The 19,537-nt window shown below is 35.2% G+C and overlaps 1 protein-coding gene across 6 annotated transcripts in view; it reads left to right on the top strand.

The window, feature by feature from the left end:
* Nbea (neurobeachin) overlaps nt 1-19,537 on the top strand; it is a 603,852-nt gene that overhangs the window by 532,899 nt on the left and 51,416 nt on the right. For all 6 annotated transcript variants that reach the window (XM_078016116.1, XM_021730370.3, XM_021730357.3 and 3 more), the window contains 2 exons: nt 2,467-2,586; nt 13,568-13,720. In XM_078016116.1, the coding sequence (XP_077872242.1) occupies nt 2,467-2,586; nt 13,568-13,720 (273 nt within the window). The remainder of the gene's footprint in view (nt 1-2,466; nt 2,587-13,567; nt 13,721-19,537) is intronic.

Raw genomic sequence — 19,537 nt, 5'->3', positions numbered from 1 at the left:
AAAAGTAAATGTCTCACATCCTAGAATAATGAAGATGTGAGTTTGAAGTTTGGGTCAAACTTTTACTAGTGCTGAAGAACTGAAAAGAAAAACTATATCTTACCCATATCCCTGTCTCTCAAGAGTCACTTCATATGTTTAGGTATATTCAACAAACATTTTTTTAAACACTTAACAGTGAGCCATGCTTGGTGCTGGGATACAGATGAATAAGACTTAAACAATTAAGTAGGAGTTCAGTCAAGGACAGCAGTGAACTGGCATCCTGGTGAGGAGTCCAATAATTAATACTTGGCATGATGCATAAAGCTGGTAGTCATTGTATAATGCGTTGTCAGGTGAGATACATTTATTTTATTTAATCTCATCTAATTCTCATAATCACCCCCAAGGTAAGGTATTGTTAGTCCCAGTTTACATAGATGAAGAAATGGAGACAGTTATTTGATACATTGATGTAAGGTAGAGTAACTTGCCCAAGATGGATAGATAGTTAAACCAAAACTCGAGATCTATTATATTTCATTCAATTTATCACTGCTTTTTTTAGACATTTTATATTTCAATTCTAATTAATTTAGTTTAGTGATCCTATATACTAAATTCGCTACCTGACTTGTAGTAGTAAATTAAGTCTACAAAGCAAATTCATTAGTGAAAGACATCTCATAAAAATTTATATTCCTAACCTAATTTTGGTGACAGCTACTTGTCTCCGATATCACTTAAGATCATAAACAACGATATGAACTTCTGATTGTGTATCTGATTTTCAGGTGAATTAATAATGCCTTCTTTACTGGTATATCATCATATCCTTCTTGGTCTTATCACTTTCATCACACTTTTTTGTCATTCAACAATGAACATAAAATATTAGCAGTGTATAACAAGCATGAAATTGATGAGATCCAGCCACATTACATTTCAGGAGGATACTGAAAAGAAGAATATTTGTAGCCGTTGCCCCTGAGCCAGTCTTAAGGATAGTTACAAGCAAGGGAGCTCAAAAAGGCAAAAAAAAAAAAAAAAATGTTTATTATGCTTAAGAATGAACACAGATTATATAATAAGAAAAAAGGCTTAAATGTTTTGGAAAATGTCATATAGATTTCTTAGCATTCATTATTTAACCTGGAGTAACATATCATTTATCCTTGACTTATCAGAGAAAAATTAAGGCATGGAAAAGGAAATACTATTTATCTTTGCTATACTTATTAGTAACTAAGGAATTCTTAGTAAGAATGAATGTTATTTAATCCTTTTAAACTTGGAAGCAAACCAAATGACATCAAAAACAATGTCTCTCTCCCAACATAAAAACTATAGAACCAGCCTTATAAAATTAAATTTGCTAGGACATTGTGATAATGTTATTCCTAAATTTCCTGCTAGGGGAAGATGTCCTGGATGACAGATACTATGTTAACCTAAGGTAATCACCTCAGAATAAAAGACGGACTAGAGTTCATTCAGTCTTATTTGTACTTCCTTTACTTCACTGCTTTATTCAACAGATTAAGTATTGAGCAACTTCAGTGTACCAGAAGTTGGGCTAAGTGTTAGAGATAAAATGGCAAATAAGATTGATATGGCACCTACCCATAATGGGGAATGTACACAACTTAACAGTCAATTATAATGCAGCATGGTAATTGCTCGGCATTGTTTGAGCTTCTGTAGGCTGCTGTGAGCATGCAGGAGAGCTTTGGTCAATCCAGGAGTCTTTGGGGGGAACATGGCATCTTGGATGAGACTTAAAGGATAAAAGAACTTAGATAAGGATAGTGAGGAAAAGGGATAAGGGATAAATGGTGGATGGAATGTCACACTTGAAGGACAAAGTGGCAAAACCTTTGAACATAGGTGGGAATAGTAAGATAAAAGAGTTAAACAGGTTGTAGATCATTTAGGCTTTTGTAAGAGAAATGAAGTAGTTTAAACTTTCTCCTCAGACCTCCTAAGAGCTGTGGAAGGATATTAAGCAGGGGTTTGCATTTTTAAAAGGTCACCAGACTATGGAACTAGTGCTTGAGTAGCTTTTCCCAGGCATTCTAAGGTGGACAATTCCCTACCTAATTCCACATTGTAGAGGATGTCAGAGTGACATTTTTTATTGCAATATTAGTATGCATGGCCCTAATTATTAGAAAGAAAATCTGAGTTATGAATGTCATGCAAAATAATTTACCATAAGATCATACAGCACTAGACTCCCATCCTTTTATAGATAGAAGATAGAGACCCAAGTAGCCAAAGGACCTGCCAGGGTTTCGGAGCAACAGGTACTGTGGTGACACAGTCAGACCCAGACACACATCCCCTCCCACCTTGTTGTAGGCCTTGATACAAGCTCTTCACTGCTTCTGCATCAAGAAGGTCTCAGAAATACTCATATGTTATAAACCCATGAGCACATCTGTGTTTCGAATGGTTCATTTACTGATTGTGTTTTTTGCCTAGGAACCTTTCACAACCTTCTTCCTCAATGCAAATGACGGGAAATTTGACCATCCAGATCGAACCTTCTCTTCAATTGCTAGGTCTTGGAGAACTAGTCAGAGAGATACTTCTGATGTAAAGGTAGGCTCTTTTATTTGTTGATATTAGTGGAATTTCAAAATTTGTTGAAATTTTGACTTCCTTATTAAATGATGCATAAGACATTTTATATTGCAGCTTTGTTCCATCATATTAAAATTACAAGCTACATCTAACCTTAAAAGAAATAATTTTGAGCATCATAAAAATAATTCAGGATTCTTTTATATTAACCAGGTAAGGTGTTTTGTTATTCAAAAAATCCCCATCTAATTTAGATGAAATAATCAGGGGATGGAAAGAAAAGCCCATAAATTGCCTTTCCTGCTGTTCACTCAATATTTGGCCCATTCCATAAAACACAGCGGGAATTGGATTTGACCTTAATGTGTCATATTGGTATAGCTTGCCCAGCTTTGGGTTGGTGTAGCCTGGGGCAATTAATAAAGCATTAATGACAAGCCCCATTTAAAATGTAGGCTTTTCTGTACAGCCTTAGCTTTTACTTGACTGTGCCTAGGGATACTATGCAACAATACACATTAGATTAAACCAACACACAGACAATATCCAGGAACAGCCAGAGAGCAATTTTACAGTTACTCTATGTATTTAACTATTGTTAAATACAAAAATTTATTTTTCATTTATGGGGGCTCTTGCTTTAAGGAAAAGTAAAAGATTGTATTCAAAACAATAAAATGCATTTGTTCTCTTTCTCTCTCTCTCTTTTTTTCTTTTTTCTTTTTCCCCCTGATAATAAGATTACATGATCAAGTTCGTGCCTGGGTAAATGTGTTTCTTATTTTAAGCCCTTTTTCTTCAAGGCAAGTTTTTTTTCCCATAACTGTCACTCAGCATAAAAATGTCGTAGTATCACTCCATTTAGGGTTCTGATCCAACAAAAAGCAGTAAGGTCAAGTCAAATTTACATGTGTGTGCTTTTCTATTCTAAAACATTTATAAAGACAATTACTAGAAAGAAAACTGAATGAACACAACTTTTATTCATTTCTTTTTCCAAAGCAGAAAACAAAGGAGGTGGGAGCCAAGCAGAGTATAGCTCATCCCTGTGTTTTTGTTGTTGTTGTTGCTATCAAACTTCTTCCTAAGTGAATATTAATTTATACATACAACATACTCATGCTTAGAGAATTTAACCTGTACCCTTATTAAGTTCTTAAGATTTATAATTTTCTTTTAATAGTCTTATAACTTTCTGAGGACTTAAAACTCTAAAATATTCATAAACCTTCATTTTAGATTGATTTCCTCCCTTGATTTAATTGGTAGTAATTTGTTTCTTATTTAATAATACTTCACATATGAGAAACAAAATGGGAGACAATAGACCCTCATTGATCCATAGAATCTCAAATTAATATAATGTTTATAAAAAGCACTCAGTAGTAATTTGTGAATTAAATATTCCTGTCTATAATTGAAGGCTTATCACATTTGAGATTGTTTATATTTAAGTCAGAACTGTATCCTTAGTATATCAAACTATTTCAAGTGAAAGTGCCTCCTCACTATAACTTGACATTATTACAAGAAAGAAAATTGGCTTTTCAACTTGAAGATTCATGCTCACCTGCCCTCACAAATACTGGAGACATCCTAATTTTTATATGTAAATCAGTTTTAGCTTTCCTTCCTAACTTGAGGACTTTATTAATTCTTTAGATCACCAGATATCTCATAAAGTTATATTTCAGTCTCTGGTGACCCATTTCCATACCAGGCTTATCCCTCTAAATTCTCCAGGAAGTTTTCCTGTTTAGAACCATTTCAGAAATGTTCACCTTCCATTACTGATTGTGCTACCTGAGCTCCTGAGGTCACATCATCAAGAACAAAGATCAAGGTGTTTATCACTAACTTGGGAGCTTTTTGTTTTTCATGCTAACCAGCTGCACTGAACACTCATGTACTGTGTTTCCCCCCAAGACTTAATTGGTTCATAAGGAGCTCATTTCCCCAGCTTGACACTACACAGATTGCTCTCATTTTCAGTTCTCTCATTCCACCACCTTGAACCTTTCATAGTGTGTATCTTGCTGTGTAGACCTACCCCTGTCCTTTTAAAGACTGCACGCTACATACATATACAGTATTTATGCAGTCTTCTGTTGATAGAGCGTTTGTCTTTCTCTGTGATTGTTATTGTTATGCTCAAGACTGCTGTGAACATCCGTGCACACTGACATCTCAGTGAACCTTGTGTGCGTATGCAAAGGTTAATTCCTATTAATACAACCGTTGGCTCAAAGGCTATGTACATATACATTTTTAATTTGTTAATATGTTGCCAAACCATCATCCCCAAAGAATTATGTTGTATTATTGCTATAGCAGCATTCCCCCGTCATCACTATTGCAATAAACTGTAACTAATATAGGAAGTGAAAACTGGAGTCATCATTGTATTGGTTTGCATTTCTTTTAGTGATGTTCAGCACTTTTTGCATATTATTGATTTGTAAACTGACAGGTATCTTTTGCTCATCTTATTCTTGATTATTTGAAAGGGATCTTTGAAATTGCAGAAAGTTGCACTGCAAGTATGGTTTTTCAGTCTTTCAGTTTTATGTTTCAGCTGAGTGAGTTTTTTTTTTTTTTTGTGTGTGTGTGTGTGTCCAGCCACATATATCCATCTTTCCATTTTCCTTTTTAGCATCAGAATCTGGGTCTCTATGACAGCAATATTAGAGACAAATTTTCTTGGAATATCTAGTGATATATTGAAATTTTCCTAAATTTGTGATTACACATATTGACTTAAAGTATATAGTATTATTTCATTCTAAGATAATTACTAATTTACTAGAGAATAATGTCTCAAAAAACATGAATCATTTTACTGTGTGTTAAAACCTAAGCTTTTTATTTCCTATCCCAAAGCTATACTATAGCATTTCATATATTTTTAAGGAAATATATTTTCATTTCCAGAGAAGAAAAGTAAATATCTCTGCAATATCTACTAACTTAGACAATCCTGTGGGAGAGAACCAGAATGCAGTAGATGGTTTTATTCTGTCTCTCTCTATTAATGTCAGTCTCTTCCTGTGCTAATGAACACAAGCTGGGGAAGAAAGAGTGCTGCCGAAGTGACCCCTCAGGAGAGAGGTCTCCAGAGTTGAGTGAAGCCAGTTAGTTTTTACGTTATTTTTATTTTTTCTATTTCTTTCCTCTAGATGGTAGTTCTGGCAATGATATGTACCTTACAAAAGTTCTTATACTAATTTCCCTTAATGCCTTCAAAAGTTGTTATATTACTTTTTGATTAGCTATGTAGATGTCAGAAAAGGTAGCTGTGACAAAACGTCATTAAGGTGACATAGTGTAAATTAATGCAGTTAATGGAGGTGCTCACCACTGACTCAGTGACCCATTATGAGCTCTCATGGAATTAACGAATACCCAGACATCAATCTTTTGAAAAGGGGGGAAGAAAAGAGATGGCAGCTTTAAAACCTTGCAGTGAATTATATTAGAAAAGTGAAAACGTCTGGGTTGGATTTGATTTCAGTAGGAAGCCATAAAATGGTATGCTCTCTCAGCGAAATATATTAAGCTGAAATGTCAGATTTGATGCAATAGGTATACAATTATGATAGTGTTAATAGTGGTCTTCTATCATTCTAAGGCATACTTTCAAGTCAATTTCTCAGCAGCTTGAACTTGTCATAAGCTTATAAATTAGAAATTGTGTTTGAGGATATTTTCTTATTTTTTGACAGAACGCATATAATACTATTAACTGTACCGTAGGGTTTTAGTATAGCTGTTAAAATAAACTAGAAATCACATTTGCAGACACAAAATGCCTGTTACAATATTCATTTTGCCATTTCTGTAATAATACTCTGCGTCTTTCTGCAGTTTTTCATTTAGAAAATTTTAAACTACTTGGACCCTTTTCCTTAGGAGAAGCTGATTAACAGCAATGTCTCAATGGGAGGAGAGTAAGCAGAACAGCAGTTGTCTTCAGTAGGCAAGCCAGTGTCTAATGTGCCTGTGATAGGAGCACACTCACAAGTTATAATGGTGGCCCTCATTCCTTTTGAATAATACTTAACATTTTTCAAACATGCTTTGTTGTTGGTACAGCAATTTGATACAGTCCTCAAATGCAGTCCCTGTTCTTTAAAGGAGGTTCCCAGAGCTCAAGTGACTTATCTGAGCCCACAAGTAGGCAGGTGATAAGGAAGCCAGACCAGCATTTTGTCTTCTCAGTTATTTCCAGTGCTTCGTCCACTGGATGGCAAGCTGTTTTCATTGTCAGCATGACAGTATAATCATATCCAGCCATTTTGACTGTTTTTGAGTAATTGACTGGTCAAGTAATAGTCTAGTCATTTATTGTTGAATAACTAACATAGTATCTTAAAAACAGAACATAGTATCTTAAAAATAATAATAATAATAATTTATATCCACATAGTTCTGCAGTTGGAGCAGGACTCAGCAGATACAGCTTGTCTAGTCTCTGTTGGGTTAGCCAGGCATCCCATCTAGAACTGGAAAATTCAAAATGATTCCATTTACTTGTCTGGCACTTTAGCAAGCTGGCTAGAACAGTGTAGGGCTGATTGGTGCTATTTGTCTTTCCATGGTATTTCTAGCAAGATCTTTTAAAATCACAATAGAATGCTATTGTCATGTAGAACTAAGACCATACTTTGTCCTGGTAGCTAGCTACCAATATGATAAGAGAGAGAGAGAGAGAAAGAGAGAGCTACAAGACCAATTAATGTCTGCATAGAAGTCACACAGTATTTCCTCCACAGCATTCTTTTGGTCAAAGCAAGTCATAGGACAAGACGGATTGAAGAGGAAGAGAAGGGGATTCCACTTCCTGATGAAACAATCAGCAAAGTCACATTTCAAAAAGACATGGAAGCTAGAAGGATTGTTGTGGCCATCTTTGGAAACAGTCTGTTGTGGCCTTCTATCCTGTCACAATTTGCATCCTTCCTCCATGTAAAATATATTCAACTTTTTCCCCACAAGTTTCATTCCAGTGTTGTATAAGAATCTAGTATTTTATGATCTATGTCAGGTCCAGATGTGGATAAGACACAACCATTCCTAATTTGAACACCTGGAAACCAAAAAAGAACAAATACACTCAGCATACTAAGACAGCAACAGGGGAACCTCAGTAGACAAACTGTTCAAAGAGGGGAGATTGTGGAAGGCACCTGCTGATTTGTAGCAATTCTGAAATACAGCTAGGCACATGGGGTCAGCTTCAGAGGCAGAGACTGTACTGGATTAGGGCTTGGTACTGCTATCTGGGCATGGTTCCCCAGTCACTGCTCTCCATGACTTTTAGTTACCTCTGGGTCCTTAAGCTTTGCCCTCTATATCATTCCCTCTTTCAAAATGAGTAGTTCTTACTTGTAACTGAGTAGCTTTCTCACTTGCTTCTTGACATAGAAAGGTAGGCCAAGGCCTCTTTTACCTAAGTTGGTCCAGAAATTAGAAAAGTAGGTGCCCTTCATGCATACTAAATTATAATTCACTACTAGAAAAAAAATCATGCAAATCGTTTTGAGACAGGATACTCTCTGTTTCAGGCTATAAATTTGAATATTATTTATAATACTCTTATAATTCTTAGAATCTTTTAGTTATGTAAGTCGGTAAAACACTACCGTAAATTTTGCTGAGATTTTATAAGGGGGATTTTCAGCTACACCATGTTCATTTTTTATTGTTTTTATTTGTTCTTTTTTTATGGCATATCATATGCATAGAGTGTAACTTCCCATTTTTGCGGTTGTACATGATATGGAATTACATTGGTTGTGCATTCATATATGAACATAGGAAAGTTATGTCTGATTCATTCTATCTTTTCCTCTTCCCCTGTTCTTCATCTTAGCCATAATCTGCTAAAATGTCCTACCTCCAGTGAAGTATTCCCCATTTATTGATTCTTGATTTCACTTCTTGTGTTTAAGGAGTCTTGTTGAGGAATTTGGTTCCTAAGCCGACATGATGGAGAATTGGCTTACTTTTTCTTCTAGTAGGCACAGGGCACACCTGTTCTTAAGCTTCACCCTATGGTTTTATTTTATTTGCAACATCTTCCAATTGATTCTTGTCCCCAACCTGTATCTTATTTTGAGCATCTTTTGCCATCTGAAGAGATTGTTCTAAGCCCTTGTATTTCCTAATATTATTCCTTCAAAACTGGACAGTTTCTTTCTTATCACATCCTGTCTTTCAGTACCATATCCATACACCATTAACAGAAACCACTAGTCACTTTTACCATTCTTCCTGGAAATTTCCTTAGCAGAAAGCACAAGTCTCATTCTTCTTTATGGTTGAATAAAATTCCATTGCATCATCGCCATTTTGAAAAAGACACTGACAATTTTAAGATTAAGAAACTTGTCCAAGCTAGCAGGAAGTCTGCACTTAAAGTCACATCTCTTTGATTCTGATACACATAAAGTAGCATCAGAAGGTAGAAGAAGGAACCATCCCCAAGCTGCTGCATATCCAGCCTCTTCAACTAATTGACAGCCCAAGATTCTCCTGTTTCAATAAATGCAATGTGAAAAACAGGACCTTCAATATTTTTATCAGTATTTTATGCCTAAAACTCAAGACATAGTAAACATAGCAATACTTGCTTGATTTTTAATTTCACAAATATTTGTGGAGTATGTATCATGAGTGAGGCACCATTTTTTTAGCAAATGAGTTGCGACAAGTAACAGGTGAATAAAATAGACAGTTCATCCTGGAATTTTCATTATTGTGGAACATGTAAACATTCCTAAATACTAAAATAATAATAATAATTGTCATACAGAAAGCTAAACCAAAGTAAAGTCAAGTATGATTGGATTGCTACTTTATTTTTTATTAATTCATATTAATTATATAGAATAATGGGTTTCATCTTGCTCTATAACATACTTTGATCATATTCATATTCACCACCCTCCCATTTCCCCCCCTTTCTTGCCTCTCCCCCACCCATTTCCTTCCTGAGTTGCTACTTTTAAAATCACAATAAAACTCTATTGCCATGTATAACTAGAAAGAACACATACATTTTTTCAAAAAATCACAATAGAAGAGAAGGGAACGTAGGCTTAAGGAGTCTGGTTGTCTGAACCTGAAGTCCCAAGCTTGGTTTCTTAGGGTTTGGGATGTAACTCAGTGGTAGAATGCATGTTCAGCATGTGTGAGGCCCTGGGTTCAATTCCTAGCACCACCTGCCCCCCCCCCCAAGGAAAGAGAAGGAAGGGAGGAAGGGGAAAGGGGAAGGGGGAAAAAGGAAAAAGAAGGAAGGAAGAGAGAAAAGGAAAAAGTTGATTTTAAAGTTGCCAGAAAAAAATTGTTCCCAAACTCCTGAAGTGACCAAAGTAAGACCTATTTCATTTTAATCTAAACAGTGAAGAAAGAAGAGCACTAAAAGCTGCCCATCGCCAAGGAGAACAAAGTGAGGCTGAGAAAGATGTGCCTGGTGGAGATTTAGAACTGCAAGGGATGGGTGCTCCAGAGGAACATCCAAGGAGACTCTGGCTGGGGCCAGTTCTTATCTGTATTTAAATTGATCTCTTTAACACTTTTGAACCTTTTTAACACAGCTAGAATAAGCAAGGTAACATTTTTCAAACTGCAAAAGTTTCCCCTCCCAAAGTGGAGATTTTGTTTCCAGGTTTGTTCTTCTTGTATTTAATAAAGTTCTTCATTGCCTCTTCTCATATCTTGAGGCATTCTTCCAGCCATACACACTTTCCCCAGAAGAGTTCTGGTGATATTAAAATAACTTCATCTAATATCTTCAGCAGTTTAATATTTAATGAGCACCTTCTACGTGGGAAATACAGCACCAGGAGCTGGGAGGGATTCAACAAAATACAAACCTCACAAAATAAGGCTTGGAATTTTGCTTTTGCCTGAAATATTATTAATATTAAATCCTATGTTTTTGTGCCTTCATGAATTTAACATAATGTCATTCAGTAAAACTATATTATAGTTTTAAGTAGGTTTATAAGGTTTATATTAAGTAGGTTAATAATAAACACCTGATCCTGCAACACAGGAAAGAATGGGAGATACTAAGTGAAAAATATATAGTAAGTTGGTAGAAGATAAATTGAGACTCTTTAGGCTGTTTAAATGAACTAAATCCATGCTAGGGATGTATATCCTTCTCTGTCCTCCAGAAAGCCTATTGCCTCTTTTTAACATAGGACATGAGCACAGATAACTAAAGAAAGGCAATAAGGACAATCCCTGACTTATGTGAGTCTATTATGTATAGTTCTCTCCAAGTTAAGCAGCAGCTTGAGTGTACCTGTCTTTCCCCCTTTTGGCCCTTTCGGGATGTTAATGTAATTCAGCGTCATATTAAGAGTAGGTCATGTGCAAAAGTCATTGGTCTTTGCCTTCTCTACACCATTTACTAATTTTCTCTGAAGAGTGGGAGTAAGATCAGAAGAAAACTTTATGTTTTATATGAATATTTTGAAATTATAAGATGATAATTATACATTTATGATTGGGTACAAATACCTCAGGAAAGAGTGATTTCTTACTTCTACCTTCTAATCAGTGATCGTACACTTTTACCAGATTGCTCCTTCAGTGACTGACTTACACTGCCACGCTTGCCCTGCTGGGAAATCAAGCACATTGTAATCGTTGCTGATAGAGTATTGCTGAAGCACACTTTAACCCCTGTCCTATTCTTCAATTAAGCCCTCTCTTATTGGCAATAAGCAGGTTTGTTTACCTTATAGCTTTTCTTTCAGCCCCTTCTCCCTTCCCCTTCCACATTCAGGCCATTGAAAATGTTCTTCACGTACATTAATTTCACTGTACCCCCTTTTCCACACAGTTCATTGTGGCGTGGACATCTCCTACATAGTTGATCGTGAGCATATATTTTCCCCTCAGCATGAGCCATTTAATTCCCTCACTTTCTGGGTATGCTGGGCCCCTGACCTTCTCCATCCCCCCTGGCTGACTGGTAGCTCTGTTGTAGATCCTTGCCCCTTGACAGAGAGCACATATATCCTCTAACTCCACACCTCACAGCAGCCCCTCTCCCTTCCCTCTTCCCCACAGGGACAGTCTCCCTCCTTTCCAGTACACCTTCTACTTTGTCACCCAGTGTCTTATTGTAAAACAATCACTTCTTTAAAATGTTGGTTGTCTGTAAGATGAAATCCAAATAGCCTAGCCTTTACAAAACTTCCTCATCATCTTCCCTAAAACTCCTACCATCTCCTCTCCTCGTCCAGATGGACCCACCCATATTTCCTATCCTCCACCCATACTCACTTTCTTACCACTCCTCGATGGTGCTCCCTGAGGGTCCCCTGTGCCTCTTCCCCTGATCTCATCTTAGCCATGATCTGCTCAAATGACTCAATTGGTTCCCTGCTCCTCTTTGCCTACTCCTTCCACAGCTGTTATTGCTGTACATTATAACCACCTATTTACACATCACCCCTTTAGGCTTTGAGTTACCTGATATGAGGGCCATCACTTACCCATTTTTGTTTTGAGTACCCTTCACAGTGTCTGGAACTCAAACCTTTTCTTTGTGACTAAGTAAATGAAAGGGAATTTGTGTAAAAGATTTTAGAAAGATTTCTATTTGAATATTTTATTTAGAAGAAAATTCTGATTCTTAAAATACTAGTCTCCGTTTATCCAGAAAATCTGTTTATATAAACCTGTTTATGATACCACAATGCTAGAGAAAATAAACACAATTATCCTTTTCTTATGGTTCACAATTATGGTAAGAAGGGATCATGATCAAATTCACACAGAACATTACTGATGTAAGTACCCACTTGTACTGTAACATATATGTTGGTTTTAATGGGAGAACCCATGGAGGAAAAACTTTCTTTTGTGCTTTTCTTAGAAAATTGAGGACACAATTTATTTGAAGGTCTCAGTGCCTGGTGTTTTTAATTTTTTTCTGTGCATCCCTAGAGAAGACCACAGTGAGATTCAATTTCAGGTGCTATGCCCATCAGTGTTGATCAGATTACATGAATAAATGCCGTATGCTTTTCACAGTGCAATTGAAAGTTAATTTAACCCTTATCTTGACATTTTTAAAAAGATTATATTGATGGTGTACATAAAAACTACAGTTGTTTTATTTTGTTTTTCATTTTATCCTACTTACATAAAAGTAAAAAATTTTAGGGTCTTAGAATCATTTTTTTCTATATCAGATTTTTTATAAGGTAACATAAAACCTCATTTAGATATAATGTACCACACATAAGTTATCTTTGCATCCAATTTTTAATAACCTACATTCCAGTGTCATACACTAAATCTTTAAAACTGATTACAATATTACATATCATCTCTTCACTACCTTCAGTGATATGTATAAGTAACTACTTTATTTGGGGTTAGGGTATAGCTCAGTGGCAAAGCATTTGCCTAGTATGTGCAAGAACCTTGGGTTTCATCCCCAGCACTGCAGAAAGAAAGAAAAGAAAAGAGAAAAGAAAGAATTTGGTCAAGTCAAAAAATAAAGCTATAAATCTCCTTATAAACATCCTGTCTAGTAATTACCAATGTGGTTTAAAAAAAATTAAAAAGTAGAAAATATTGTGTGATTCTTTTAACTTGGGGATAATTCATTAAGACTTAAAAGTTGTTTAAGTACCTACACTGGTCAATGTAGCTTTACATATTTGTTCACTAATGTCTTATGAACCATTATTAATTTATATGCCTGTTTCTCTTAATTAATTTGTGACAAAATAAAATTGAAAATGGGTGATATTATAAAATATTGCACATTCTAATCAAAAATTATTCAAGAGAAATGTTTAATATTCTCAGACTCTTAAATAAAATGAAGACTATAAGGACTAAAATCTTGCCATTAGGTAAAGAAAGTATTTAATTCCATTTATAGTTAGTAAGTGATAAGGTAATAGATTTCTTAAACTGATTTGTATACAATGGTTTAATATGCTACATTTTTTAATCCTGGCAGGAACTAATTCCAGAGTTCTACTACCTACCAGAAATGTTTGTCAACAGTAATGGATATAATCTTGGTGTCAGAGAAGATGAAGTAGTGGTAAATGATGTTGATCTTCCCCCTTGGGCAAAAAAACCTGAAGACTTTGTACGGATCAACAGGATGGTAAGAGGTTTGGGTTTTGTTTGAGCAATCATCAGGAAGTTAAAATATTCCATAGTTTTGTTTGTAGCTATCACAGATTGCCACTTAACATCTAAAATTTGAGATTAGAATTTTTTAAAAAAATCAAGCAAGCAAACATATTACTGTGGTCTTCTGACAGTGTTCTTTGTTGTTGAGTGGATTTCCTTTCATGAGAACTAATCAAGGAATGGCAATTCAGTTATATTTACTCCCTTAGGAGAGTGCAATCAGATGAACATCTGTTGACTAATATTACATATTACAGAGTCCTTAAAATACATGCCCATTCCTCATTTTCATCTACTGTAGCCAGCATACCCGTACATTTTCTCACATGTAAAAATATTTAAAACAAGAAAAATTACATTTGGAACATATTTATATATAGGAAATTTAAGCTGTGAAATACATACCTTATGATGTAATATGCTTGGCTGTAAGAGAACACCCATCTCATAAACATTCTTTTTACTCTGTATGACAGATGTCTGGGTGTTCAAATAAGAAATGTGTAAATAGAATGTTTGCATGTGGAAATTTTATAGATTTCAATATATTTTTACCCAGTGTGGTTATGGTACATGGAAACGAGCCACTTAAAAAATACCCTCTCTCCTGTACTATTATTCATGGTCATTTGAGGAATTATACCAGTAAAACCAATGACCTAAAATATGTCTTTAATCCTGTTTCACTCCCAAGTTTTTCCAACTGTCTCATAAATCCATTTTATTTTGCTTTATAGTTTATTTTGATTCAGAATTGAAATACATTTAACATATTATAATGGGACTCACATATGCCTTAATCCCTTTTTGTAAGTGCTTTATTGAAATAATTCACATGCTATATAATTTACCCACCGAAAAAAATCAATGGATTTTAACCCATTCACAGAATTATACAACCCTTACCACAGCAATTTTAGAGCATTTTAATCACTCCATAAAGAAACTGCAGATCTGTTAGCATCTCACCCTGTTCTCTCTAACTTCCTCATCCCCTCTGGCAACCCTAAGCAACCACTAATCTACTTTCTATCTCTACTTTCTTTCAAACTCTATGCCTTTTCTGGACATTTTACATTAACAGAATTATACATATGTATTCTCTGCCCCCTTCTCCAACATTATATCACATTTTTTGTACTTTATTGTTGGTCATATTTTTCTTTCTATTTTGAAGCTCTATTTTCTGTATCTAAGAAATATTCTACTTTTAATATACTTTATTTTACAAAGTTGTTGCTGATATAAATAGCCCTGTCTTTAAAAGTACCATATCTACAGTTTGGTCTCCCCATTTTGAGGTAATCTCATGTATTGCATAAATTTTATGTATATTTCCTCTCACTTCTCAATCTGTAAATTGGCACTTTCAGATATTTGGAGTTATTTCACACTGTCTGCTTGAACAATAGATTATTGCTTCAATTTATATGTTTAATATGAAGGATTTATACTTCAGTAACTCATACTTCTAAAAATCTCTATTTTCTATTAGAGTTGGTCATATGCTACCACATTATCCTTTCATACTTGAATATTTGCTATAATATCCATGTAAGGGTACCAGATCTACCAATTCAACCCTAGATCCCAGAACTCCAGAGCCCAGAATTGTGCTTATTTTACATAACAGTTGATTAGTAAACATTTGCTGAGTGTGCAAGTCAGCTTTTGTCTCTGTGATCAAATACTTGACAGGAACAACTTAGAGAAGGGAAGATTTAGTTTGGCTCATCATTTCAGAGGAGTCAGTCAATGGTGGCCAGTTGCATCCCTCTGGGCTTAAGGTGAGACAGAACACCATGTAAGGATGGCATAGCAGAGGAAAACTGCTCACAGTTTTTGCCAGCTAAGCAACAGAGAGAAGGAAAAAGGGTTAGGAGACATGATAAACCTTTTTAGGACTTACACTAGTATCCCAGAATAGTTTAGCCTTCCTCCAACTGTCTTACCTCCTCCATTCAGCTATTGAATCCTTTTGATCAGTGGTGAAATCAGATGCCTCATGACCCAATTATTGTCTAAAAGCTCCACCTCCAAATATTTCTGCACTGGGGACCAAGCTTTCAACATGTGAGTTTTTGTTGGATAGTCCAGATCCAAACTGTAACATTGAGTGAATGAATGACTCATGTTGGTAATAATCTCATATGTGTCAGTATATAGAACAGTTTGGTCCAAATCAGTCAAAATGAATGAATCCTCCTCTTCATCCTCTATGCCTATAGCTCACTTTCTTCTCCGCTTTTTAATCTATTCATTAATTTACTTGAATAATAAAAATAGCAAATCAAGGCTTTAAGGCAAAATTGACATTCAGCAACCAGTCCTGGAAAAGCTGCATATCTGTATGTAAAAAAGGGATGGATACCTTTGACCTTCCCTCACTACGTATAAAAAAAATTAACTCAAAAGGGATCATTGGACCTAAATATAAAACCTAAGTCTATAAAACTTCTAGAAGAAAACACAAAGGAGATTGTGACCTTGTACTTCCTTAGGCAAAGATGTCTTAGATATGACAAGAAAATATAAGTCATAAATGAAAACATTGATAAATGGACTTTATTAAAATTTTTTTCTTTGTATAATGCTACTTAAAAGCATTGAAAGATATACCAGAGACTAGAAAAACACATCCAATAAAAGACTAAATCTAACATATATGAAGAGCATTTATTATAGATAAAATCAAAAAGAGAATAATCATTAGAAAAATAGTTTTTATAAAAGGAAGGCAAAATATCTTTAACAAAAGGAGGTACAAAGGACAGATAAGCACATGAAAGAATGTGCCATATCAAAAACTAATCCAAAAATAAAATCAGTTAATCAAATTAAAATCACAGTGAGATACCACTACATATTAGCATGGCTTAAAAAAAAAAAAAAGCACTTGACATTGCAAGCACTGGTGAAGATGCACAGCAACAGAGACATACAGACCTTGCTGGCAGAAAACAGTTTGATAGTTTCTTGTAAAAAATACTTACCATATAACCCACAATCCCTCTACTCAGTATTGCCCCAAGAGAAAATGAAAATTTACTATTTCTAAAAGTGGATGAAAGTTTATAGTGGCTTAATCATTTTCATAAGAACCCAAAATCTACTTAGATGTTGCTCACCTGGAAAATGAATAAACAAACTGTGGGACAGCCATGTAATGGAGCATGAGCTAGCAACAAAAAGGAACAAATTGCTGATAAAAGTAACAGTCATTCTCTTCCTGTTGTATTATGATGTCAGGATTTTTTTTTTTAGAGATAGAGAAAGAGAGAGAGAGAATTTTTTAATATTTATTTTTCAGTTTTCGGCGGACACAACATCTTTATTTGTATGTGGTGCTAAGGATCAAACCCAGCGCCACGCGCATGCCAGGCAAGCACACTACCACTTGAGCCACATCCCCAGCCCATGTCAGGATATTTTTAACAACTGTATAAAGATAGCATTCATATCACAAAATTCACTTGTTTTCAATATACAATTTAATTACTTTCAGTAATTTTGTAGAGATGTAAGACTATCACCACAGCCTACAGTATCCCATCACCCCAAAGCAATCTCACACCCAACTCCAACTGCAAGCAACCAGTAATCTACTGTGGATATTTCATACAAAAAGAACCAGACAATGTCTTCCTTTTGGTTTGGCTTCTTTCACTGAGCATAGTCTTTGAGACCCATCCATCTTATATCATGTATCAGTTTCTTGTTCTACTTCTTGTGCAATAGTATTTCATTGTAGGGAATATCACATATTGTTAATTCATTCATTTGTAGATGAACATTTGAGTTGTTTCCTCTTTGGAGCTATTATGATTAATGCTGCTATGAACATTCACATAAAAGTTTCTGTATGAATACAGGTTTTCATTTATTTGGTGTATATGGAATGGAATGGAATAGCTGACTCATGTAGTACATTTAACTGTTTAGGAAACCACCAAAGTGTTTTCCAAAGTGACTGTTACTTTACATGCCCATGTACAGTGTATGACCATTCTAGTTCATCCATATTCTCACCATCACTTGTTATTACCTAAATATTTTTATTACAGCCATTCTGGTGGACATGAAATAATATCTTATTACAATTTTAATTTACATTTCTCTAATGACAATGTTGAGCATCTCTTCATGTTTTAATTAGATGCTAGAACATTTTAGATATATCTTAATAAAGCAATAAGAAGTGATTTATTATAGACACAACCTGTGTTCTTCATTAATCAAAGAAGTTTATGTGCTCACAGAATTAATAATTTTATTACTGATAAACCTAATTGAAATAGAAAAGGCAGTCATGCTTCTACAAACCAAGCCCCAGGGCAGCATCATACACAGATTTTTTTAAATGTAGAAACAGTTATTAATTATTATGGATGAGAAACCATTATAAAATTAGTATTGGCATAAAGTAAATAAGAAAGACCATACATTCTTGACTATATCTGTAGAAAAAATGACAATGTTTCATTGAACTAGAATGTTGGATATGAATGCAATCCAACTATATAAAATTGCCAAATAAATGATGTTTCTGGGTTTTCTATAAGTGAGATTTTTAAAATAACTTCTTAAAATTGATTTAATTTTATGTGGTGCTGAGGATTGAAGCCAGTGCCTCACATGTGCTAGGCAAGCACTCTACCACTAAGCTACAACCCTAGCCCCAAGTGAGATCTTTTTGAAGCAATATTATGATTATCTTTCTAAAGTTGATGACCTGGTTCCTTACCCTCATATATAATGGATAAAACTGAATTCTTCTCTTAAATCAAGTTTATTATCCTAAATTCCTATTATTATTTTATAAAGTGATAGAACTTCAGATCTATTTTTCTTTTTCAGATTGTCAGTATCCCCGTAGCTCCATTTAACAACATACTGGTTATAGTTTGCTGCTTATGAGCTCTTCCAAGCTATAAAACCAAATAACTCTACTTATCAGTGCTTTATGATGAAGAATCAGTCAGTGCTGAGCAAGACCCTGGAGGAAATGTAAACTTTTTAACTCTGCTAGAAAGTGACTTTAGCTTCTACCTGGGTTTCATTTGACCATTGTCTGATGGATTCCAGATTTGGGACTTACGTACTGAAAGATGAAGTGACAAAACCCTGCCTTTAGTAAATGAAATGTTTCTATAGACAGTATGCAGCTTACACCTCTTCTTACCTACAACCAGCTGGCTGCCTGGGGTACTCTTCTCCCTGGCACAGCTGCTGACAGTTGTTTTTCTATTTCCCTCAATCCAAGACCTGCTGCTGACAACTGCTGCAAATCAGGATGGACACCTTAATCTTAGTGACTTTATGTCATACCACAGTGGTTGTCTGAAGTCATCTCAATATAAAGGTTGACCAAGATAAAATAATGACAATAGTGCTTATTGCTAGGCCATTTTTGATTTTTAATTCTTTGCCAGACACTGTGCCAGAAGATTGGTGCATCATTATTATAATCCTCAAAAAAACCTTCTGAGGAAAATATAACCTGAAACCCAGTGAGGTAATTTAACTTACCACATTCCATCTACTTAGCAAAGCAGCAATATTCTTATACACTATCTCCAGGAGAAATAAGTAGTGGCCAGAGTAGCTATAGAGATAGAGGGCGAAAGAGAAGGGAAAGAAGCCAGAAGCTAGTTCCATGGGGTGAATGGAAGAAAAGAGAGATGAGTGGGAAGTGGCCCTAGACCAATAGCATGGTCCAACACCTGGGGCTCTTCACACCTAACAAGTGGCCCCCATTTTTACCTTTGTCATCTGCTAGCTTCACACT

Source organism: Ictidomys tridecemlineatus, chromosome 6, assembly GCF_052094955.1.
Source record: "Ictidomys tridecemlineatus isolate mIctTri1 chromosome 6, mIctTri1.hap1, whole genome shotgun sequence".
NCBI lineage: Eukaryota > Metazoa > Chordata > Mammalia > Rodentia > Sciuridae > Ictidomys > Ictidomys tridecemlineatus.
This window is presented reverse-complemented; position numbering and strand designations above follow the sequence as displayed.